Below are 25,103 nucleotides of genomic sequence, written 5' to 3' on the forward strand. Positions count from 1 at the left end.
GCACCATCCGGCTCCTCCGAGCCGACCGGGGCGGGATCCCAGCGCGGCATCCCAGCGCTACATCCCGCTCGCTGCCCCGGCGCCCGGGAGCGCCCCCCGCCCGCCTCTCCCCCCCTCGGCGCCCCCCGCGCGGCGAATGGTGCGAGCCGCAGGTGTGGCCGGCGGGACAAACCAAGAGCGGGCGGGGGGGGATCGGCGCGGCGGGAGGGCGGGACGGGACGGGGCTGGCAGCGGGCGCATCACCGGGAGCGACGCGGGCGGAGCGGCCGCCGCGGGAGATTGAAGTGCCGGGGCCGCGGCGGGGCGAGGTGCGTGAGGCGCTGCCGCCGCTGCCAGGCGTCGCCCGTGGGGAGCAGAGCAGGAGGAGGGGGCTGGTAAGTGGCGTGCGCCGGCGGCAGCGGGAGCGCGGCCCCGGCGGCGGTGCCGGTGCCGGGGGGGCGGCCGGGCGGGCAGGGCACGGCGGAGCGGCGGCCGCGGCTCCGGGAGGCCGCCCGTGCCCGGCCGCCCGTCCCCGGCCCGCCGAGCCGCCCGTGCCCGAGCCGCGGGCGGGAGGAGGCGCGTGGCGAACCGGGAAAGGGCGCGCGAGGCGGGGGAGCGCCGGGAGCTCTCCGCGGGGCCGCCGGCCCAGGTGTGGGCACGGGGCAGGCCGTGACCTGGATCGCAGAAACAACCTTGCTTTAAAGATAAAAGTTCATTTTTTTTTTTTTCTTCCCCCTCGAAAAAAATTTTTTCGGCTTGAGTCAGCTTCCTGGGCTGATTCAGGGTATGGGCAGTGAGGGCAGAGACTCGTGGCTGGGGCTGCTGCACGTGGTACAAGCGCTGGTTGGAAGTGTTAATAAAGATACGGCTAATTAGAACATCTGTACTGACTCTAATTAGAGCATCTGCAGGAATTCTAGAACATCTGTAATAACTCTGTGGGTTATAAGTTGGTCGTTCTTACCTTGATGGAGCATTTATTTTAGTGCTGAGGTGTTTCAGGTGCCTTTGGGTGGGTGCAGGGGTTCTCCTTGAGCCTCAGCAGATATACGTACGCAGTAGTTTTCTTTATTGAGAACGAAACCTCTTTAGAAATGGATTGATTCTTGTACAGCAGCACTTGGAAAAAACTCTGTGGGTCATGATCACTTGATCAGCTTCAGGGGCTGATTACAGGAAGAGCAGGATTTTGGAAGACTGACAACCAGACGACTTTAATGCTCTAATTTTCTGTGTATTCACTTATCAGAACCACATTTACATCTTGTCACATACTGAATGGCCTGGTGTGTATAGGCATTCTTGAGTCTAACAGATGTGATGAAAGGCATTTGCCCTTCCCCTCACCAGCCTTTAGAATCGCAATGACAAAAGGCTGAAATATATGAGAAGACAAGATTTGTTTAAAATATTAGGGCATAGTTCTGCCTCTAAACATGACAAATAGAGCGAGGAAAAAATAGGATATTCCTAAGAAACTCTGTAACTGGACACCAGTTTGATAGGTCTCAAAAGCATCTCTCCAAATCACTTTTATCTACAGAAGAAGCATCTCTCACATGTAGGACTCTGCTACCCTGAGTTCCCTGAGTGAGTGTGGTAGCAACTGTTGATAGTTCAGTCTTATTAGATGACCTTTCTCATCTTCTGGGGAGAAGTTGGAGCTTTCCCTCCAGCCCCTTGCTGGTATTTTTATCCCCTTCCTTCTCTAAAACATCCATTCCTGTGCTGCCTCACTAGCTCACTGTGTCCCGGAGGTTTGGCTGCGGGTAGAGCTTTGCTTTCACTTCTTTCACTTTCTGTTCTCCTTGTCTACAGAGATCCCGGGAACGGGCATTTGTTTCTTGTTCCTTTCTGGCAAACCCGAGCTTCTGTTAGGAAAGATGGTGTGATGCTGCTTGTAAGGAGCTGGTGGAGCAACTAGACTTGGGCTGGCTTGCAACTTGTGTTTATTAAATAAGTTATTTACTATTATTATTACCTAAGGATCGCAAGTCACCACCCTCCCTAGGCTTATTACTGGGAGCTGAAAGTAAAAATCAGGGTTTCCATTCAAGTTGCCTTACAAGTTTTAAGAGCATCCTTTCTTGTCACATTTTGTGCATCAAAACCTTCTAAATCCTTTAGAAGGATATTTACAGTGCCAAGCAAAATTTAATCATGTGATTGTGATACAAATGTTTGGGCTTCTTACAACTAAGAGTGGCATACAAGAGAAGTAATACACTAAAAGTATTGAATGGCTATGGCTTTTTAAAATCCATTTTTAATTAAACCCTCTTTTACTATCTCTGTTTTATTTTCATCTTCTTTCCTGCAAGTGGATGTAGTTAAAAAGTAATCTTACAATCTCATCTGTTGGGGGGAAACCCCCAAACCAAACAAAGCCTAACTAAACACACAAACCCCACATCCTGTGGATTAGGTTTCAGACAATATCATTGACTGTGTAGGAATGGACCTTAAAGATTATCTAGTCCCAACTGCACTTCCCTGTGGACAGGGACACCTCCCACTAGACCAGATTGCCCAAGGCCTTATTTATCCAACGTGGCCTTGAACACTTCCTGGGATGGGGCATCCACAACCTCCCTGGGAAACCTGCTCCAGTGTCTCACCACTCTCAAGGTGGAGAATTTCTTCCTAATAGCTAACCTAAATTTCCACCCTGTGAGTTCGAACCTGTTACTTCTTGTCCCAGCACCACAGTTCCGAGTCCCTCGCCTGCTTCCTTTTACCTCTTCTTCAGATGCTGAAGGTTTGTTGTAAGATTTCCATGCAGCCTTTACTTCTCCAGGCAGAAGAGCCCAAACTTTCTCAGCCTGTCTTTTTTAGGGGAGGTGCCCCAGTCCCATTATCAACTTCGTGGCCTGCTCTGGACTTGCTCCAACAGTTCCACGTCCTTGTGCTGGGGGCAGCAGAGCTGGACACGGTATTGCAGGTGGGGTCTCAGCGGAGGGGAGCCGAGGCGGAGAGAATGCGCCCCTTGCCCTGCTGCCCACGCTGCTTTGGACGCAGCCCAGACACAGCTGGCTTTGCGGGCTGCGAGCGCACGCTACCGGGTTGTGGTGCGGTTTTCACCAGCCGCCTCCCCCGTGTTGATCCTAAAAACCGAGAAGCGATGCAATGATCGTGGCCGGGAGCGAGGCTGACAGCCCGGCCCCGGGCGCCGTGTCCGCTTCCTCCTCCTCCGGGACTACGGCTCCCAGCAGCGCCCGGGCTGAAAGTGAAAATAAGCGCCAGGTTACGCTCCTGTTTGCGCCCTCCCCTCCCTCTCTCCCTCCCTCCCGGCGGGCCGCACGTGTCCTTCCTTTCCCTTTTGTTTTCCGCCCGCAGGCCGGCTGCGCTCCCGGGACGCGCCCGCTCCCGCCGGCACCGGGACCCGCCGGAGCCGCCCCCGGCCCTCCGCAGCCGCCGGGAAGCCGCGGCGGTGACGGAGCTGCGAGTCCGGGCTGCGCAGGAAACTTTGCCGCTTCTCTCCGCGCTCCCCACATGCGAGTGGACACCGTGAAGCCGGCTGCTGCTCTTCCTGCCGCTCCTGTGCCTGCTCCCGCGGCTGCCGGCGGGCCAGCGCTGCCCCCCGCCCCGGCCGCTGCACCTGTGCCCGGCCCCGGAGCTGCGCCGCGCCTTGCCCTCGCCATGTGGGACTAGGAGGGGTGCGGCGTTCTCCGCGGCGAACATGGATGCGGCGGGCAGGGCCGGCGGAGGGGAGCAGAGCCATCCCGGCAGCGGCGGGGACGGCCCCGGGGACACGTCCATGGACCGCTACCTGCGATCTCAGGGCTTGTACAGGAAGAAAGTGGCCAAGGATGGCTCCTGCCTTTTCAGGGCTGTGGCCGAGCAGGTAACCGGTTACATAAACAAAGCTCCTTCTCACGACAGCATGGGAAGCGGATCTCATTAGTGGGTGGTAATTAGTGTTAAAACGCAGACAGGTGTAGGTTAAGGTTATGCAGTCGTGTCCCAGTGAAAACCGTGACTTTATTAAAATAATTCCCACCTTGCGAGGTGAGAGAAGTTACGTGCGTACAGCTGCCTCCTCCTGCCACCAAGAAATCCTTATCTGTTTTGACCTTCCACCGCCTCCTCAGAGCTTTTTTCAGTGCAAGATCTCAAGATAGGAATACAGCTGCTGGCTATGAGATTGTCTAGGAAAAGGAGTTTAGTGGAAAGAGCTGAAAAGCCACGTCCTTAGCTTTGTTAATGAGTTGACTATAAAATTAGAGAAAGCGAGTAATTTATTTTCTGTTCTTCCTGTTGAATTCCCCTCCCCCATTTCAGTGTTAGTGTTAAAGGAAAAAAGCGACAGCGTCATCTTGTCTTAAGTGCAAGCAAACAGCAGTGGGAGCTCTGGTGCTTCTGATTGTGGGAACCCAGATTCCTGTGCTAATTATACACAGATCACTTTTTGAAAAAAATTCCTTTCCCCACTGAATTGATAAGTTCAGGCAAGCAAACACTATTGTTTAGAAGTGGGTATGTTTTTTTCTCAAAGGAATATATACATATATATATATATATGTATATGTAATATATGTAGCTATTCTGACTTTTTAATTAAATACATAGAAAGTTTCCCTTACACTCCAGTGTTAAGAGAACTTTTTTCATCTGTTACATTTTTAACATTGCATTCTTATGGAATCATTTAGGTGGGAAATGACCTCTAAGAAAGTAAGATTTTATTTCAGAGCTATTGAGTATTTATCTGCAAATTTGGTTTAATTTGTGTACTCTTCATTTGGAAAAAACTGAATTTAGAAGTGATTTATTTTGAGGGCGGTGTGTAAGGGCTGCAAGAGACACTGCACCTTAAATTGTCTGGAACATGCCTACGTTGCACTGAGACAACTTGGAACCCGTGATGAAGTAATAGTTTTCCAGTAGAGATTTGAACAGGATTTAGAATGCAGGTGTCATATTGGGAACTGAATTCATGGCTTCCAAAAAAGTGTGTGGTCAACAGGCCTCTTGAAGAGAAGGTAAAAATGCACTGTGAGGCTTGGTTGGATTTTGTTTGAATGAATGCATCTTGGTAGGTGACTTCCTCATCCATTCCTGCTGCAATTTCCTTCAATTACTGAAGGCCTTTACAAAGGAGGCAGTTAAAGATTAACAATAAATGCTATACATTTGCTTCCTAAATCCTCATAAAATTGAAGGTTTGAATTTAGCAAACCTGTGAATTCTGCAGTTACTTAATTTTTTATTAAGTAATTGAGATTTGACTTGCCTGAAGATGTTGCTGCTGAATGAGAATGCATATTAAATATTCTTAAAAATAAAACTAGAGTATTTCCCAGCCTGTATTTAGACAGCAGTCATGAATTATTTGTGGCCTGTCATCAAAACTCCTGAGATCCAATGTCACCTTGTTCTCTTTCTCCCTCTGTAGGTGTTGCACTCTCAGTCTCGGCACATTGATGTTAGGATGGCTTGTGTAGACTATCTTCGGAAAAATAGGGAAAAATTTGAAGCAGTAAGTATTTTTGGTTTCTTTGTCAGTATTTTAGAGAAGTTACTTTATTCCTTCCACTTTGGCATATTCTGCACCTCCCTTTGTTTGTGGCAGTATTCATCATAGCTAAATACCACTTGGTCCTAATTTAATTAATTTGCACATATGTGGTAGTAACTCATTTTCATAAGCCAGGAGAGACTTGTGTACTCCTTGGACTGGAGTCATGTCCAAGGAGTGGGGGAAGTTTTTAAAGCTCATGAAGAAAGAAAAGCAAACTTAATCTTTAGTAGTCTATAGTGAGGCTACTACAATCTAGATTTTAGTTTAGTGTAATGCCTACTTTAATAAAAGTCATAAAATGTTCTTGTGCTAATTAATTGCATTTCCAATATATAAGGGATTTGACTGATGAGATTAGTGATTTTTTTTTTTTCAGGATCTGCAGTTTATTATGCATTGGCACTTTTTTTCCCAAACATCTGTAACTAAGCTTTTTATCAACCACGGATGTAAAACATTTTGATATTCATTACACTTGGTCAATGCTGCCAGTGTTAACATTAAAAATCCTTTTTTTCTTCCTTTTAAAAGAGCATTAATCAATAACGGTGCTTCTGTTTGTGTTTGTATGGGTTCTAGTGTATATACTGTTACCTGATTTCCAGGACAGACAAAAGGGGAGTGAATATGTGTAAAGATTTGCTACTAGAAGATTGTTACTCTCTTTTTCTGTTCTAAATTTACCCAGACCCAAAATACAAAGACTGTTTTGGGTATGGGCTGGCACAGGGAGGAGAAGGAAAGCAGGAATAAGGGTATGTCTTTGTGCTGTAATTTCTGACCTAGTACCCTCAGCTCAAATGTGAGTGATCACATAAATGTGGAAGTTATCAGGAATTAATGATATAAAATACAGCAGATCTCCCTGGGACAATGCTGCTCTGACTTGACTCCTTCCAGTTGTTTTTTTTAACTCTTGGATGTCTCTCTTCTTACTTCATTTTTTTCACTGCTGACTTTTTAATCGCTTTCTTTTCAGAATTACTCTGCTTACTGCAATATCTGCTTCTCTGCTCCTGTTCTCTCATTCCACTGTGTAGTGTTTTGAAATTCCATGCCCTTTTTGACTCTAAAGTGTATGTTGTTTCCCATCCCTGCTTTGTTAGCCCTAGCTGGTTTTAGTATTTGGCCTCTCTCATCCAAACTCCTGGTCCCAGTGCTCTTTTTTTCCTCTCAGACATTATCCCAAGGTATGACCTCTCCTCTGTCCATCTTTGCTGTCTTTCTGAAATATCTCTTTTAAAAAAGTTTCCTGTGAGAGTAGGTGTTTCATATTTGTTTTCATTTCCCAGTGTTCTTCCTCCCTTGGTCACCTCATTTCAGCACTGCTGATTTTCTTTGCTGCCTCTGTCTCTCATTCTGCTTTGTGTTTTCTGTCTGGAATACACCACTGTTATCTCTGTAAAAAACCCAAACAACAAATGCCTCTCTCCTGGTTCAGCCATTCACTTGCTGCCTCCTCAGTAGTTATACTCTATTGACATGCTGGTGCTTCCTGAAGTTCCTCTTCTCTCTCTTTATTGTAATAATTTCAGCTGGAATTTGTGTCTTTCTTTTCACTGATACTGTTATAACCAAGATTTCAGGAGTGTAGCCACCATCTTCATTTCCATCCTCAGCCTTTCTTGAAGTGTTGTCTTGAATTGCTGCTGTGTTACATTCATTCTCCAGCTCTTCAGTTTCCTGTGGGATCTTCCTGGTGTCCTTCCTTTCTTCCTCTGTGCATTATCTTCAGGCCATTTAATTTTGACAAAAAAAGTAACTGCTCTCTATGAGCACGTTTGGCAGATCCACTTTTTTTAACTTCACACCCAGTTGCTTCTGTCTAAATTAAAAATTTGGGCCAGGCTTGTTAGTTTTCCTCACTTCCAAGTGGCTAAAGCAGAAATTTCAATCTCACTACTCCACGCAGTTCTCTTTATTATCTTGTTTCTGAATCACTGTGGGTAAAGAGGCCATCCAGCTTGTAGCTCAAGTTCATGAAGGGATTTCCTTCTTAGTTTGCAGCTCTGTGGATCTTTGTTTTAAGTAAATCAAGCAGATTGTGACCGAAGAGCAATTTTTAAAAGCAGCCTCTCTGTGGCCAGTGTGGCTGGAACTTTGAAGTTAAGATGTCTCAACTATTGCAGCATCTGTCTCTGCTCTTGGCAGATGTGAATTTGGCCTCCACATGTGTATTAGGGAGTGCAGTTGAAGGATCACTTTCTTGGGCTGGTACGTGAAGTGTAGTTTGATCGTTTGCATCCTTTGCTGAAAGTAAAAGCACTTTGAGGAAGAGAGGAAAAAGTGCTGTATGAGTTGGCTGAACTAGATCTTACCACTGCTTCCATACTGTGGAAATGTGACTCCTGTTTCTGATTGTCCAGTGCTGTTTGTTTAACAAGATATTTGAATTCAAGTCAATTCCTCTCTTCAGTGATGCTCTGCATCCTGAGATGAATTGCCCCGAAACACCTTCATGACATCAACTTTCCTTTCTTCCAGATTCCCCATTTGGCTGCTGAGTGTCTTTTTGGGGGGGGTTGTTTGGTTTATTTTGACTTGTGTGATGATTTTGAAAGCTGTTTATGTGGTTATTTTCTGCAAGGCAAACCTGTGTGTTTGACTGTTCATTCCTTCATCTCGACATCCCTTTATATTTGGGCTGTAAGCTTTCTGAGGGCAGGGGAGACTTCCATTTCCAGTGGTGCATTCCCATTGGTACAGTGGGTCACAGGCTGGGGATTCCATATGCTGCACTATTAAATATTACTAATTACTGCTGGTTTTTTTTTTTTTTTTTTTTTTTTTTATACAGTTCATAGAGGGGCCATTTGAAGATTATTTAAAAAGTTTGGAAAATCCCCAGGTATGTTAAACTTGATTTATTACAGAAAAGCAAGTACTTTTGTTGAAGTTGATGCTTAATTGGGTTTTTTTTTCCCTCTGGAGTGTTTTTGATTGAGCTTAGGAGGTCTTTGAATTACATGAATATATAGTTTTATGTATGTACTCTCTACTGTAAAATGATCTGGGGAATGTTCTTTTATGTCTTGCTGAACTCCAGATTCTGTGTTCATGTATTTGTTTTCAACAATGATTTCTTAATCTCTTGATCTGCTTATGAGGAGGTGTACTTGTGTATTTGTTTGAACTGCATTTTCTTTTGTTTTCAATACAGGAATGGGTTGGACAAGTAGAAATAAGTGCCCTTTCTCTTATGTACAAGTAAGAAAACCTTTCAATATGTTTTACTGAGATAATTTCTGTTGTTTTGTTAGTAAATGGGTTGGAACAGCAAGGATAGAATTATGTTATACCATGCCATACCATAGTCCTCTGCAAAATTATAAATATATTTGAAAATTGCAGCTGTCAAGGGATTAAATAAAAATAGAAAAGTGAGTTTAGAAAATAACATTTAATCTGGGATGTGAATACAGGTTTGCAATAATGCCATGTATCTCACCTGCCTCACCTGCACAGCCAGTGGTGGGTAATCTCATACACTTCTTGTTAATTTTAATATCCTGGTTTTTCTGTTAAAATTGCTTTTCTTCCTGTTTCTCACTAAGGCTTTAGTACTAACCTTATTGCTCATATGAGCTCTGCCCATTTCCTATGTACTAAATCTTTCCTCACAACGTAGTGAGGACCAATGTGGTGAATATTTATAACTCCATTCTAATTATTGTGCAAGGGAGTGAGTAATCCACAGCATCTTCATTGCCTGCTGTTTATAAACCCATTAAAAATTCAGAATTTCAAAATGTTTACTGTAAATTAATGGCTTTGTCTATGGATGAGACAGCTGGTAAGAGGAAAGAAGCAAACTACTTAAACATTACCTTTGGGCACTTTTGGGTGCTATGTGTGGGAAGGTGCATGGAATTCTCCCTTTGCATTTTGTGAGGTGAATGGGCCAGCTCAGAGTTGCGTGTCCTGCGTGAATGGGGGAGGACTGAGCTCAAAGTCAGAGCAAAGCTTGGCTCAAGAGGCTTAGTGAGAAGGTCTGATGGTTACACTGAGCCGGGTTGTAGAGGGATATAACTCAACTTAAATCAGAAGAACTGGATGCTTAATCACAGCAGAAACGGATGTCATGATCTGTTGTATTTCTAGCCATGAGAAATGTGTTCTCATAAAATAGGAGTAGTTTATTTTGCAGTCGTGCCACACTAGTATCCAGGGCCACAGCTGAGGAATCAATGGAGACAAATCCTGGCTGATAATAGTGGGGTTTTTAAATTTCCATTGAAGGCATCAGGAGGGTTTTGTGGCACAGATGCAACTCCTATGTAGTATTTCACTGCAGAGGTGAGCACACAAGAGTAGTTATTGCTGTGCCTGTTTTGGGAAGACAGGCTTCTATTGAAAAGGCAATTTAGAGTCTCAGGGAAAGTAGGAGTAGTGGTGGAGGTAAGGGGAAAGAGCTGCTCCCTTTCCTGCTTGCTGGGAGACCTAAAGGAAGTAAGAATTTCCTGTTCTGTTCCATTAAGTGACTTTCAGACTTTCCAGCCATAGGATAGAAATTCAGTACAAATAGGTTTGATTTCACTTTCACTCCTCAGACACTCTCACAAATATAGGTTGGTTGTCTAGTAAATTTTTCTTTGCTTCCTGAAGTGTTGGGTTTCCTTTTCTTCTCAGAATTGCTTTTTCTGAGTAGTTGTAAAAAGGTAAAGAGTGTTTTTTTTGGTGTGTTTTTTTTTTTTTTTTTTTTTTTTTAATCTAGAAACTGTGAATAGACTCAATTATTTTGCAAGACTGATAACACTTTTGCCTATGTGAGAAAGAAGCTGAAGGAAGTGACAGGTTGTTAAGCAAAGAACTCTAATACAACATTATGGATGAAAGAGAGAGAAAATATTTTAAGTTTAAAATGGTGATAGAGATTGATTATAGCAGAGAAGCCACTAGGTGTTTTCTGTGGTTATGTATCTTCCTTGAATTTTACTTCAGTGCTTAAATTTTTATTGATACTACTTTTAAAATAAATTCTTAACTGCTACTTTTTTTTTCCAGGAAAGATTTCATAATATACCAGGAGCCAAATGCTTCTCCTTCACGTGTAACTGAAAATGGCTTTTCTGATAAGGTATATTAAAAAAATATGGCTATTGTGACAGGCTGAAGTAGGACTGCTTTATAAACAGCAAGTGATTCCATGTGGCTTTTATTATTCAACACAATGAAATGTTCTGAGAATTCAATTTTAGCAGTTTATTTTGTATGTGTTTCAGCCAGCTGTGCTGTTAATAGGTGTAACACTTCTTTTTAAGTAGATGGGATGTATTTAGGGTGTGGCATATCTTCCTACTAATATAAGATTCTGTAAAAATCAATTTTCAGGCACTGACCTCTGTCTTAAATTTTTTTTTTTTTTTTTTGCTTTTGTTCAAATTCTGTTTGGTTTGAAGTGCATCCACTAAACATTTTGGTTGTTTTATTGAGATCCTGCGAAATAACAAAGCACATGGATACCTTAAATTGAATTTAAAGGTAGTGCTTATGAACAATCAAATGAGATGCAAAGCCTAAAATACCTGTGTGATTTTTTTTTTTAATAGGTATTGCTGTGCTTCTCAAATGGAAACCACTATGATATTGTGTATCCCATAGAGTATGCAGAGAAGGCTGCTCTGTGCCAGTGTAAGTATTAAGCTGTTGGTTAAAAACATATTTTCACCAAAGATCTTAAAGGTGTCAGTGTTAGATTTCAGGAAAAGGCTCTGTATACAAGTTTATTGTAGTCATTTTCAATAGCTTGGTTTTCAGTTGGAGTTGTCAATGCCTGTATGATTACCATCCAAAATGGTGGAATGAAAACTGATAGAGCTGGTAATTGATTTTGCTCTTCCTCTTACCCAGCTCTGCTGTATGAGTTGCTCTATGAGAAAGTGTTTGATATGGATGTAAAGAAAATCATGGCAGAGCTCAGTGCTGTTGGTGTGGCAGAGGAAAGTAATGGGAGCAGTGAAGTGTCTGCTTCGGATTCGGAAGATGACAGCTACAGGTGAGTGAAATAGAAAATTTGCCTGTGAACTCGGGTTAAATGTGTTCTCTGAGTTTCTGGTGGGTAGTGGAATCCAACAGTTAGGGTTGAAAACATTTAAAAATTGCTTAGAAGCATGAAGACAGAGGGTTAGAAGTGTGAAAGAATGCAGTGTGTAACCTTCATTTACCTGAGGACAGGCTTCTGGCCTTCCTCTGTTCTTCCTGCAGTCTAGCTTTGAGTCTCTTTATATAATGGATTGTTGCCATTGCAACATGTGCCTAGAGTTAGAGTAGCAGAATTCCCTGGGAAGGCTGTCAGTGTGCCAGTCTGGCATGGTAGACTCTGGGAGAATGACTTGGCTTACTCTGCAGCTGAGTAGTGTTACAGGAATCTGATCCAACTGGTGTGGCTTCCACATCTGGGGGCTGGAATACCTGCTTGAGGTGAAGCTAATGGAGACATACAGATACAACTTGCTTCATTTTGATCTTGATCATAAAGCAGTGGATTAATACTCTTTCTGCTGGATACAAGCTTTGAGATTTTGACCTGACTCTTGTTGCACAGTCAGTCGTTCACAGTGCCATTTTTGCTCTTAGGTATTGGCAGGTTTTCTCCTGTTTAATAGGGTTCTTAACTCTGGCTTGTATGAAATACCACTGAAACTGTGGAGATGATGCTGCATCAGTGGATCATGTCCCCTCTTCCCACTGATTGTTACAGTCCTCTCCCAGGGCTCTCTCTGTGGCATGTGGCAGAAGTTCTTTGAGCTGTTGGGAGCTGTTTTCTCCCGCAGGTTGAAGACAGCAGAAAGGAAGATGAAGAAAATCATCACAGAAAAAAAATAGTTCTGGGAAAGGGATTAGCTTATTTTCGTATTTGGAAAAAAGTACTAGGGAATGTTGCCAATTAAAATACAAAATATTTCTGCCTCAGGAAACAATTATAGCTAAATGTCAGCTAATGGAAATCTTTATTCCTTTCTGTTCTTGGAACTTTCTTGGGATTCAAATACAGTAGCCTTACCCTGTATCTTTGGGATTCCTAAGAAAATATCCTGCTAACCTCCTTAGCACCTTTGGAAATAAAGTCATATGCTCACTGGAGACTGTGGAACTCAATGTTTTTGATTTAAACCATATGTCCTATAATGGAGGGTTCTGGTGTGTGTGTGTGTATGTGCCTCTTGACCCAGTTAACACAAATTACAGACACTGCTGAGTTTATGAAGTCCTAAATCTTTTACTTGTCCAAAAGTTGACTTCCGCTTGTTTCATCAGCTAGTTTTCCAGAAGATTCTTTTCATTTTAAAAATATAAACTTTTTAATTATGTTGTTATAAAGTGCAATAGTTTTGGGAGAAGTTAATGCTGAGAGTTGTGTACAACTATTGTAGGAAAAATACTTGGGACTTTCTCTGTGGAAAGTATTTTTCCAGTGATGTCAGGTGTAGAAAGTAAGAGCAAATTAGAGTGCCTGATGCAAGTTATCTAATGGAGTAGGTTTTGGTTTTGACATTTTTTTAATGTCTACTTTTGCAATGTTCTCCTCATGTAGTCGCAAAACTTTTAAGAAGACTTTAGTTTCTCTGGTCTTCCATCCCTTCCTTTTTTTTTTCTTTTTTTTAAGTGACAACAAAGAACACGTAACATGCACTTCCTAAAACTTGTACTTAAACTCAAAATCTTATTTCTTTATCAAAGTAAGTTAAAAATACAAATTTTATTTTAGACAGCTTTTTCACTTCAAGAGATGAAGACATTCTGTGATATGCTTACTGTCAGGAAAACTTATAGGGAATGATAGTGTCACTATTTTTATTCCCTTTTAGATGTGTCTTACCTGATTTTCAGGCCTTAGTAATGCTGTAATTCATTATGAAAACATGACTTGCCTCTGTCCTATTACAGAAGTAAAACTGCAACAGTCAGTGATACGAATGGAGTGAAGTCTCTTTCTGGCAACAAGGTATTTATCCACTGAGATTTATTTTTTAATAATTTGTACTCGGCTATATTTTTTAGTGTTTAATGTTCATGAGAGACTCTTGAGTTAATAGCTGTTCTAACATGTAATATCCTAAAATGTGGCTGTCTCTTTGAAAAGTAATGTGTATTTTTGATGTGCTCAGAGGTGGATAGTGTCCTTTTTCGTGATGCTTGGTTCTTAGATTTGTTCTGGCATGGTTAAAGGAACACCATTTAATTTTTTTCAAAGCTCTGTATGCTCTATGTATTTTCAGCATTTTTGTGTTTCAGCACAAGGCTTGAGCACTGTGATTGAAAAATGCAGAGCTGGTCGTGTCTGTGTAGCTGACCATTTAGCACTTTGTTCTGTTCCATGCAGCACCTTGAGAGCAATGGGAATCCCAGCTCGTTGGTGTTGCCTAAAAAGGTTCTGAAATCGCTGGATCCCTTGGTTTACAGAAACGTTGAATACGATGTTTGGCTCCGATCCAAATGGGGTGAGTGACAGAATACTTTGAAGTGGCAGCTTTTGCAAGCTGTGTGAGGTGAAGCCCTCGTGAAGAACTGATGCAAGTGGCAGTTTGGGTTTCGTTTGGTTTTCCTCACATGGCTCAGAGGGCAGATTTAGGGCCTAAACTCCTCGTTTGCATTTTGACTGCATCAAGAAAGTAATTCTTTTGGTATATTTAAACTAACGGTGTATTACTGCTTCTGTGTTTACAGATCAGCAAAAACAAGATTTCTCTATTGCTGCTGGCATGCAATACTCCATTGGAGATAAATGTCAAGTAAGTAATATGGAATTGTAGTTTACAGACACATTAACATTTTGCTCAAGATGTCAGTTTTCCCTCTTTGTTAATTATTTTGATGTTGCTACTGTCTAAGTACTCTTGGCTTGTGTCTTCAGCTGAGGATATACTTGTTCTTCAGTTGTTGGCAGTGTTCATGACTTACAGCATACATACAGCTGATCAGTGCAGTTCTGCACCATTAAAAAAAGACAAGGTTAACTCCAAGAGTAAATGTAATAAGATGACTGAGAGCCCTCAACATTAAGCATGGAGCTGTAGATCCATGTATTTATGTTTGACACTGGAGAGAGCCATTACTCTTTGTATATTGGCTTTGATAAAATCTCAGTACTTGGAAGCAATGAAGTACAGCTTGCTTTAGTTACTGCAGATCCTGAAGTCTTGGGCCATACTTCTTCTCAGGGTGTTGCAAGTGTGTTTTTCAATTGGTTTTTAAATTCTGTTAAAATTTGTATTAAGTGTTGCTGCTTAAGAAACAAGGTTTGCCATTAAATTCTCAATTTGTAGGTTAATCTCCTTAAGTGTTATTTAAACTAGTGGTACTCAGCTAAACGTGTTTCTTTCTAGGACATTTGACCATCTATTGAAGTTATTAACATTAATGACAAAATACTCAGTTGGGGTAATCGTGCAGCACAGGGGCTCTTTCAGTTTGTACTTTTTTATTTGTGTAATGGAATCAAGCATAGTGACTAAACTGCAGGGAAAAAACATCTGTAAACCTGAAAAAACCCCCAACCACAAAATACCCCACAAAGCCACAAGCCCCCAGCCCCCAAACCAAACCAATCTAATGCCAAGTTGATTATTTATTGCTTAATAGTACAGGCTTAAAATTTGCATTTAAGACCCTAAGGCTGTCATGTGTAGTATTTATCGAAGAGTACAGATATTTTTAGGAGAAAACACTCTGGTTATTAATGTATTCTCTCTGTCAAATTTTATGTGTATGTGGCAAGACAGTAAATATATGGTATACAAACATGGAGTGAAGAATGAAAATTAGAGTTGACCAAATGAATACAACTGTAAAGCCAAATACTGTAGTGAAACATGAAGAAATTTTTTCCTTTTATTCAACAGAAGTATTTTAAGAACACAGAATGTCAGTCAGAAAGTAACACTGTGATCATGTCTAAATTGGTTGTTCTTAAAAAAACCTTCTGAAGAATAACTCCTGAAGTAATTGGTGTTTATTATGTTCCTAATTAGACTACATTTCACTGAGGAGAAGTGGATTTTAATAGGGAAAAGCTTTGAGTTTTATTGTAAGAGTGAGTGTTTTCAGTAAAGCTGAAAAGCCTGGCTGCACTGATTGCTTTTAACTTTCTCATGTGGTTTTGAAAAGCATATTTCATTAAGTAGTGTTTCCCAGCAAGCTGTTTCTTTGTGGGCTGTTTGTTTAGTGTTGTGTGTGTGTTTGTTTTAATAGTATTTTTATTTCTTTTTTGAAGAAGCAGTAGGGATTGAAGATTGGTTTTTGATTCATTTACTGAACTGATGTGTATTGCTTAGGTCTTCTGTTGCCCAGAGGAAAAGTTCTGTTTCTAACATTGTTGGTATTTTAAAGAGTTACCTCCTGTCACAGTCGTCTTTGGAGTTAATCCACTTTTTTTCCTTACTCTTGTTCTTTACAGGTGCGCTTAGACCATAATGGGAAATTTTATAATGCCCATATTCAAGAAGTTTTTTCAGAGAATGGGCCAGTTGTTGTATTTGTAGAAGAGCTTGGAGCAAAGTGAGTGCTTAATCTTCTTTTGGAAGGGAGCACCGAACTGAACAAAGCATTACTTTGGTTCAGAGTTAACTTGAGCCTCTGAAACATATCTGTTTCTTTACTTGAAGCAGTGCTGCCACAAATTTCTTAAGAAAACAGCATACTATTTAAAAAAAAAGGAAAAATTGATTATCACTTCATAGTAGTCTGGGTATTACTTGCAGAGTAGAACAGTAACTACATTAATAGCGTTTTAATTTATTTTTTGTGCACAAGATTCAATCCTAAACAGATTGACACCATTCTAATAAGGTGTTGCTTGTACTTACTAATTAGATGCTAGATTTGTGACAAGATTTTCATATTGAAAGGTCCATTAAAGCACCGAGCTCCTCTGGTAGCTCTGTTTGATTTCATACAGAGAGAGCCACATTGCTGTTCAGATCAGCATCATCTTTGCCCTGCCTGGGACAGCAAAGTGTTTAAAGTTGTTGTGGATTTGATGGTTTTGGTGTTTTGTTTGTTGGGGTGTTTTGGTGGGGAGGGGGCAGGGAGAGAGCAGGTTGAGACATCCCGAGCTCTGCTGTAAGTCCTGGGTCAAAAAACCCCACAGTGGTTGTCATTTGGGAAGAGGAAACACTTTCAATCAAGGTAAATGAGGAAGATGCCCATTAATCTCATTTGATCTCCATTAAAAAAACCATGTTGCAAGATATGAAGATTATGTTGCAGTTTGAACCCTTTTTAAATTGGAGTTTAACTTGTTTGAATGTCTGCCTTTCAAATAATGTAAACGGTTGCTTGGACGTTCTCCTTGCTACATGCAGCATCCGGACTTAACAAGGCAGTAATTGTTCTGGGGATATACACCATTAATGTAACATCTTTCAATCTTGTCACCTATTGCACTGTTGGTAATAAATTTATCTAAGTATATTGCTTTTATCTAAGCACGTTGCTTTTTATGACCATTCTCTTTCCTGTCTTCCCTGAAGACATTGCAGTGGGCACTTCAGAAATGGCTGATGATTCTTTACTGGATAAGTTTGTGTCAACTTACCAGTTTTATGTAAAAAGGAAAAAAAAGTGTTTGCTGTTCTACACATTGCTTGAATCATTAAACCAAAGGACTTTGAACGCTATGGTCTCAAAAATGGAAAGATCTATCAGTATGAGTGAACATGTGGTTCATTAATTTATACGAGCCCCAGTCTGGCCTTTTGAGATACTATTCCCTCCATAATTTCTTGTTTTGTAGGCATGCTGTCTCACTGAAGAGCCTTAAACCTCTTCCACAGACCTCTCCTATGGAGGGCTGGAACACTGTGCCAGGGAAGAAGATAAAAAAGTTTTACCCAACGTGGGGGCAGAATGCTCAGCCTGGTAGGACTGTACCTGTCTTTGTATGGCAGAATCTTCTTTGTCAGCTGTTTTGTCCCAAAGAGCTTAAAAAAATGATTAAAACAGAAGTCTTACCTGTTTTTGTGCTGTTACCACAGATGCAGAGTGCAGAGGGCCAAAGAATCAGAGCAAGTCAATCAAACCCCAGTCAGCACTACCTCCTCGACTGCAGCATACTGTGGGAACCAGACAGCACCAGTTCTTGTGTTCTGGGCCTCAACCTCATCAGACCTCAACTGAGCAAAAAGCTCCGGGCAGGAATCCTTCCCAGTCTGCAAGGTAAAACTGCAAACACCATCTTCCCTGGCTTGAACTATTGACTGAGCTTCTGGAAGCCCTGGTGCCTGCTTTGGATGCTTCCACCATATTATTTTGAAATACATTGCCATTGACTTTTTAGGAAGTGTCCCATGTCCCAGGTCCTTAAGAATATACACAAGCAAAGGAATTTGTTTGTTTTGCATGACAGAAATTGCCTGCAAAGCCACATTTCTTTCTTGAAAAGTGGATGTTAGTGTGGATTTTGTTGCAGTTGTTTTTCTTTTTGGTTGGCACTGAAATAATGTTGCAAGTGCTTCTTGGGCATGGCTAAGATCTTCCCTCAGCTTCTGCTGAACCTATCGTAGGGGATTGCTTTGTGTTCTGACTTACCACTTGAAAGGAGTATGAGAAGAGCATTTTGCCTGCATTTGTTGGTAGAGACCTTTCGATTCCTTGGGCTGCTGCGGCAGAGTTTCTATTTCCATGATTGCATCCATCTTCCTCCTAACGCACGAGCGGTTTGATGGGGAATTTCTCAGTGCCGCGATGGCGTTTCCCTTTTCCCCGCGCAGGAAGGCGGAGCGCGAGCGAGCTGAGGAGCTGAGCCACGGCAGCCGGGACTGTAACTACTTCGGGCTGTCCCCGGAGGAGCGCAGGGAGAAGCAGGCCATAGAGGAGTCTCGTTCCCTGTATGAGATCCAGCAGCGGGATGAACAAGCTTTTCCTGCTCTTTGCAATGTAGGCTGTGTTCCTTGTAATTAGTGCTGCGCTGCCCGTACTTGTCTGTCAACCTTTCCTTAGCCATCGGTTTGCCGTCCTTGAATCACGCTGCAATTCAGAAATTAGGGATATTTATTTTGCATTCACTTTGTAATTAGAAATACAGCTATCTACAGTATCTTAAAGATAAGAAAATACACGTAGTAGTTTATCCTGGGGATAATTGAACATCCACCATGCAGTGCTTTAGACTTGTAAATATGGGAGACACTTAAGCATCTGTAGCTGTAGGATTTTGGAGAGATCATTCTATTGATATAATTTTAATGAAAGTGGGTGGAAGTCTCAGTACATCCAGAGACGTGAGCAGATCCTGTGGGTAAAGAGCTACTCTCCTCATAGGTTTGTTCCAGAGATGTGTGGGGCTTTTTGGATTTAAATCCTAGGGCAAACAGTAACAAGGCTGAGAAGAATGACTAGGTGGAAGATGGAAGCCTGAGGGACAGAGGTTGATCTCTCTCCCTGAGCAGTAACAGTTTGCTGTATTTGCTCACCTGCAGGAGGATGTGATTTATTATCTGAGTGAAACAGATTCTGTCACATCAGCTAGTGACATGAATGCTCTTAAAGGGCACTTGGAAAAATGTAGCAATGAATGAGAAAGAGTGGATGAATCTGCAGGATACTGAGCCAGACTCCCTCCTTCCCTTTTCTGCCTGTCATAGATATAAATACTGTCATGAAAGGCATAATAGTGTCATAGCAGATGATGGTAAAGTGTCACTGGACTGATTACATAAAGTAATATTTCTGCTTTTGTCCACTTCTTCAGAACCAGGCAGTCTGTCAGGCTGCTACACAGACTGTGGATAATGTAAACCAGAAAAAGTTCTCCAATAGTGAAAGAAGAAACAGCAAGTGGACAGCAGAGGTGGAGGAGCAGGAGAAAGGTAAAACTAAATGGGTTTAGATAATGGCTTATTTTTGTTTATTTGCTTGCTTGGTTTTGTTATCAGCCTCAGAATTTATTCAAGATGGGGCATCTGTTTAGGCAATGAGGAAAAAGTTATCCTGAGTAGCGGTACCAAACTGGGCTGGAGGTGTAGCAAGGATGTGCTTTGTGAATGTGGCTGAGAGAGTAGACTCCTGCCTGGGTATTTGTAGTAAATGGGAAGAGAAATGAGAGAAACTAAAAGACTTACCAGAGCTACCCTAAATTAGATGCTTTTGAAATTCTAGAGTGTGTGGCAGAAAAGGCTCCTCCCACTGGCACTAAGAGTCGTTTATGAGAAAAGCAAGTTAAAATATCCACTGTGGCATGGTTAGGAGTTAGCATACCACGGTACAGGAAGGGGAGAAGATGGTGTACAGAAGGGCTGGAAAAACAAACCTGTAGAAAGCGCTGTCACATGGTCAAAATTTTGCTTGGGTTTTCTCCTTCCCCCCAGTCAGTTACAACACTTTAGATGCTCTTCATGGACTTAAAGCTTTCCTCTTCTGTGAGGAAGTGGAACACGGCAGTAGTAGATGAAAGCTGTAGGTGCCAGGAGGAGGTAGTTAGTAAATCTCTGCTCATTGCAAAGGAATCTTTTAAGGAACGTTCATGTGTTTTTTAAGGAATGTTCACTTAGAGAAAGCTGGAGAGAAAGTAAAAACTCCAGTGTCATGATGGATTTGGCTGATGGGCATGGCATGTCCAGCTTTCTCTGCTTTTTGTGACGCTCTGGATTGCGTTGGCTCATGTGAAACTGGGTTAACAATCCTATGGGAATCAAGTATTCTTCCTTGTGAGTGTTTAGGGATTCCTATTGCTGCTCGGGGATTTGGCAGTTATTCTCAAAATCAATACTGTTTCCATTTATACTGCTGTCTAATTGTGACAGAGTATATAAAAAGCTTTTAAAAAGTCTATATCTACTGTTGATAATCTGGGCATGACTTTGATTGACAAGCAGTGGTAGCCAGGTCTGAACATAAGCCAGAATGTGAAAAACTTACTCAGATCTTATTATGTCACAACTGTTTTTGAGCATTGTCTTCTCCAGCGAAGTGTTTGCTGGTGCTTGAGAAATGAAACTCTGTGCAGCAGTCTGAAATCTTTTAATCCACTGCAGCATTCTGAACTGTTTTTACTCAGGCAAAAGTAGACAAGACTTTGATCTTCTGTTATCTTAACACTCGAATATGAAAATGCCAACCAGAGCACTTTCACTTTAAGCAAAGTACAAACTTCTGTTTCGTTAGGAGCAATTTAGGATGAATATATTTAAAGGGACAGCTGCATTTCATTCCTGCTTTCCCCAAGCATCACTGAAATGGTTTCCAAACATCAGTAAAGAACTCCTGCAGAGCTTGGAGAACCCAGGTTGATGTAGTTGCTCTGTTACTGCCTGAACAACTGTTTGTTTTAGGATGCTTTGATCTTTGGTAAAAATAGAAATTTAAGTTTTCTGAAGTAATATATTCTAAGGTATAGGTTTGGTTTTGAAAGTTTAATTTTGGAAAGACAAACTAACTGGCTTAAGTTGTGATAGCCATAAGTGGTGTAATGGTTCATTTACTAGGTTATGTTTGGTGTTGCAGAGTCAAATTCCAGGCAGATCCACTTAAGTCAGAAGCTTGAGCCAAATTCATCTGAGGTAATCTTAAAGAAAAGACCAAATTTTTTTTTAATGTTATTGCTTCTCTGATACATGATTAGCAGAGCAATAGCTGCCTTTAGAGCTGTGATTGCTGCTGCTGCTTTACAGCTTTTAGTGAAATACTCCCAAGGCTGGAGGCTTGTATTTCTGTCAGCTTTCCTCAGCCCTGTAACCTATACTTAGTCTTTCTCTGCAATTGAAGTCCTCAAACCTGGGCTATCAAGAGCACTTATGAATCTGGATTTGTAATTGCTTAGTACAGTCTGTACTTTCAGTATAATGGGACCACAGAAGATTTGATGTTTCCTAATAGTTACTGTGCTAACAGACCATGAGCTCTGAAGTTCAGTGAAGATTCATGGCCTCTTGTTGGCTTTTAACCTTTGCTGTCCTTTCAATGAGCAAAATGTCGTACTAGTATAATACGTGATGGGTGCTTAGCCCACTTTGTATGGAGTGTGGTTTACTGTTTGTGAATAACTCTTTGTAAAGTTAATCTTGCTATTAGACTAGCTGTGTATGTTGTTTCTAACTTTGCTTTAGAAGAATAGTCAAGATGAGAGTTATCCAAAAGCTTCATCTCCTTTGGAACAAGTAAAAACAGATTCTCCGATTCTTGCTGAGCAAGTAAGAAATGTTTGTTTGATTTCAAAGTTTTCCAGTCAGGAGACTTCAGACAAAGGGGAGCTTCATCACAGCCACGTATGTATTACAATACTGGCTTCTAATTACACAGTCATTTCTATGGTGATAATGCAAAAATAGCATATTTACAGTTAGGAATTCATTATGTCTGGCATAAAGATTGTAAGAGGACAACCCTTGGTAGAAAAGTAAAAGTGATCTATTATTTTCTGAGAGATGGGTTATTTCACATCTTTCTACCAAGGTAACTGTGCTTTTCCCTTTAAATTCTTTAGCTTTTCCTTTTCAGGTTTCTCTGAGATTATTGGTTGTGAGGGTGGCTTTTCTTTTGGGTGGGAGATATTTAAATATAAGGCTTGGGGAGGTGGTTCCAGCGCTGTTGTCTCTGTGGTACAGGCATAGCTGGGCAGAGCTCTCCACACAGTGATGCAGCTCAGGTCTCTTGGGGTATGCTCCTAGTTAGTATTTCCCTGTGGGGATGGTGGTAAGATGGTGGATAAGACTGAGTCATCAGGGCCACCAGCCATGATGGGATTTAGATTTGTTTGTGTTTACAGAACCTGGCCGAGTGCTTGCCGAGCGTAACTCCAACACCCTCTCCAGTCTTCTCTGAGGTGCATTTACCTCCAGCAGTGCCTTCTGTACCAGCCATTGTGCCAGCTTGGCCAAGTGAGCCAGCAACATATGGACCAGCAGGTTTGCAGAAATATTAACATTAATCAGAAATTACTAACCCTGGAAAATACTTAAACTCTCTTACTAAGTTGAAGATACCCCCAGGAGACACTGTCTCATATAATTTCATGTTCCAAAGGCAGGCATTCATAGGAATCTACTTTCTCACTGCTGAAAGCTAGTGAGAGTTCCAACAGAACTTTGATTGCCTGTATGTACAGTTTGCTTGACTCTCAACCTGAAGGTATATGAGGGTTGTGTAGTTAATTGGCCATTTTTCCTCTTGAGTGGGATAGCATTGAGCTTTGGGGATCTGCTTAATGTAGAACATATTGTCAGCATGTTGAAACCTGGTAAGTGTTTGTGCTCTGTAGTACAGGCTCCTTGGTTGACTGAGGATTCAGCTTGGGGCTTGTATGTCTGGAACTAATGGGATCCATTTGGACCTGAGCTGCAAAGCCAGTGTAATGGCTTTCTGTGTGCTGTGCCTATCTTGTGGTCTGTGGAGTTAGCTTACAATCAGTAATGCTCAGTAGGTCAGGTGCTGCATTTCCTCTCACACTGCTGTTTCTGTACAAGAACCAGCTTTCAGATCAGCCTGCTTTGTTCACATGAGACAGTCAAAATCCTGTTTCGCTTGACTGTGTCTGTGAAAGAAGATGTGGAGTCGAGTTGATCTCAGCTCAGATTCAGAGTTAACTCTAAATGGCTAGTCAGAATAAGAACTTCAGGGATTCACATAAAAGTTACAGTTCCCCCATTTTTTTCTCCTTCCTATTTCCTTCTGGCATTCGTAATTATAAAAAGAAACACGGGCTCAGTGTAGCTGTTTCTGGAAAGCTTCGCTTACTTGTTTCATTCTTCTGAAAACTATTTTCTGCATTTTGAATCCTGCTTTTCTGATGTCTTTGGTTTATGATTATTTATCTCTATATACATATATATAGATATTCATTGATACCTGTTCTACTTTTATATATATAATGTACGTATGTTGGGTTTTTCCCCTCTAGGTATTCCAACCCAAATACCTGCTTCTTCACTGATGCCAGGACCAGCAACGGGACCTGACTCTATTGTATCACAGGCTCAGGTAACATCTGCTTCAGGTGCTGGAGTTCCTGTGTGGCTACAAGCAGTTAACCAGCCTTTAATGCCTTTGCCTCAGACTCTGAATCCCTACCAGGATCCATTATACCCCGGATTCCCTTTTAATGAAAAGGGAGAAAGAGCCGTTGCACCTCCTTACTCCCTGTGCAGTACTGGGGAAGACTTGCCTAAAGGTGAGAAGCCCGAATTTTACACCATTGTTCCTAATAGATTTTATTTTCTTAAAATGTAGATAAACACAACTTTTTTTTGGTCCTCTCGTCAAAAGATCTGATAGTTGTCATTCCGTGATTTAAGATGTGGGAGGGAATATTGAACAGAATAGAGGGAATATTGAATTGTATCTCTTCAGTTTGCATTGTCAACACTGTGACTCTTTCAGGTGGTCACACCTGGAGATCTGGTAGGATCATTCTGTGGTTCTTAGCTTGCCCCACCATAACTTGAGGTTTTGTGCATGTAAAAAATTACCTTTGGAGAACTGCTCCTGGCAGTGTAGTAGGTGTGCTCGTGTCATTTAAAAGCTTGGAAGCTGTTGAGCATTTCCTTACTGATCTGGGAAAATACAGGTTTTGGTATATTATGAATGCAGGGTATGCCCATAAAGAACATCTCATGTCTGACTGCCCAGTGGAATTTGTTTAGTGAACTGTTTCTTTTAAAAACTAGAAGTTCACAGACTGTTAAAACTGAAATTTAAACTGCTGTTGTGTTCTAGACATCTTACTGTGGCAAAAATACCCTCAATTAATCAATTGAAGACAAGCAAGCAGTAATTTAATACCAGTGTTCTCTACTGAAATGGAACTTCATGCAGTTTTTGTTATCAGATGAAATATTTTCAGTCTTCATAAATATTTTTGTTCTTTTTTTAGATAAGAATATTCTTAGATTTTTCTTCAATCTTGGTGTGAAGGTAAGTCTTCAAACTTACTTACGTTTTCATGTTTGTGATAAAAATCGCTTGTAAATAATTGTTGGAACTTGGAGTGCAGAAGTTTGTTGCTGCAGCTGTACACTTCAAGTCCACTTTTCAGTCTGAGGTACTTTCTTATTTTGTGTTCTGTTAACTGGGATTCCAGCAATTGTCCACAGTGCAGTTCAAGTCAGCAGAAATTAAATTCATGTCAACAGCATAGTGAGAATTATTGACTTCCAGCTGTGGCTGCACAGCCAGCGAATTGTGCTTTACAAAGTCCCAGATAAATTGTGAGTGTGAAGATGCTTATTTTGGGTGATATGCATAGGGAATGAGAAAATGCCCTCAGACTGCAGCCCTGGCTGTGTACTGGCAAAGCCACTGCATTACAGATGCCAAAATCTTTCCCTGGGGACACTCCCTTAAGTAACCTGCATGTCTGTCCTTTCTGCTCAGGTTAGTGATAACAGTATTTTCACTTTTCAGTAATTACAGTTGTGTGTATGTGTAAATGTGGTGCAAATCTGTGTGTGGTTGGAGAAGAGGCTCAGCCAAATCTCAACGTTTTTCATTGCTTGGCAAGGACTAGTTGTTTGCTTTATTTCTCTCTTCTGCACATAAAAATGCTCCTTTTTTTACCTTCTTACTCCTTGTGTCAGGCAAACAACTTGGGGCAAGGTGCTGAGAGCTCTTGGGCTTATTTCATTGAACTTTGGCTATAGAAATAATTCTTTCATGTCTGGGCATGGAAAGA

At 41.6% G+C, this 25,103-nt stretch overlaps 1 protein-coding gene across 12 annotated transcripts in view; it reads left to right on the plus strand.

Moving 5' to 3' along the window:
• The first annotated feature begins 232 nt into the window (after nucleotides 1-232).
• OTUD4 (OTU deubiquitinase 4) overlaps nucleotides 233-25,103 on the plus strand; it is a 28,417-nt gene continuing 3,546 nt past the window's right edge. The window contains exons 1-21 of one of the 12 annotated variants that reach the window (XM_066318082.1): nucleotides 233-374; nucleotides 3,316-3,823; nucleotides 5,375-5,458; nucleotides 8,298-8,348; nucleotides 8,661-8,707; nucleotides 10,505-10,577; nucleotides 11,050-11,131; nucleotides 11,351-11,495; nucleotides 13,388-13,445; nucleotides 13,824-13,941; nucleotides 14,168-14,232; nucleotides 15,897-15,997; nucleotides 17,235-17,359; nucleotides 17,476-17,656; nucleotides 18,211-18,376; nucleotides 19,191-19,308; nucleotides 20,942-20,997; nucleotides 21,544-21,702; nucleotides 22,203-22,341; nucleotides 23,334-23,603; nucleotides 24,306-24,346. In XM_066318082.1, the coding sequence (XP_066174179.1) occupies nucleotides 3,659-3,823; nucleotides 5,375-5,458; nucleotides 8,298-8,348; nucleotides 8,661-8,707; nucleotides 10,505-10,577; nucleotides 11,050-11,131; nucleotides 11,351-11,495; nucleotides 13,388-13,445; nucleotides 13,824-13,941; nucleotides 14,168-14,232; nucleotides 15,897-15,997; nucleotides 17,235-17,359; nucleotides 17,476-17,656; nucleotides 18,211-18,376; nucleotides 19,191-19,308; nucleotides 20,942-20,997; nucleotides 21,544-21,702; nucleotides 22,203-22,341; nucleotides 23,334-23,603; nucleotides 24,306-24,346 (2,244 nt within the window). In that variant the 5' untranslated portion in view covers nucleotides 233-374; nucleotides 3,316-3,658. Of the gene's footprint in view, nucleotides 375-2,880; nucleotides 3,824-5,374; nucleotides 5,459-8,297; nucleotides 8,349-8,660; nucleotides 8,708-10,504; nucleotides 10,578-11,049; nucleotides 11,132-11,350; nucleotides 11,500-13,387; nucleotides 13,446-13,823; nucleotides 13,942-14,167; nucleotides 14,233-15,896; nucleotides 15,998-17,234; nucleotides 17,360-17,475; nucleotides 17,657-18,210; nucleotides 18,377-19,190; nucleotides 19,309-20,922; nucleotides 20,998-21,543; nucleotides 21,703-22,202; nucleotides 22,342-23,333; nucleotides 23,604-24,305; nucleotides 24,347-25,103 lie in introns of those variants that run through there. The other 11 variants (XM_066318085.1, XM_066318083.1, XM_066318081.1 and 8 more) reach the window with 11 other exon arrangements.

Source organism: Sylvia atricapilla, chromosome 4 (genome assembly GCF_009819655.1).
Source record: "Sylvia atricapilla isolate bSylAtr1 chromosome 4, bSylAtr1.pri, whole genome shotgun sequence".
Classification (NCBI taxonomy): domain Eukaryota; kingdom Metazoa; phylum Chordata; class Aves; order Passeriformes; family Sylviidae; genus Sylvia; species Sylvia atricapilla.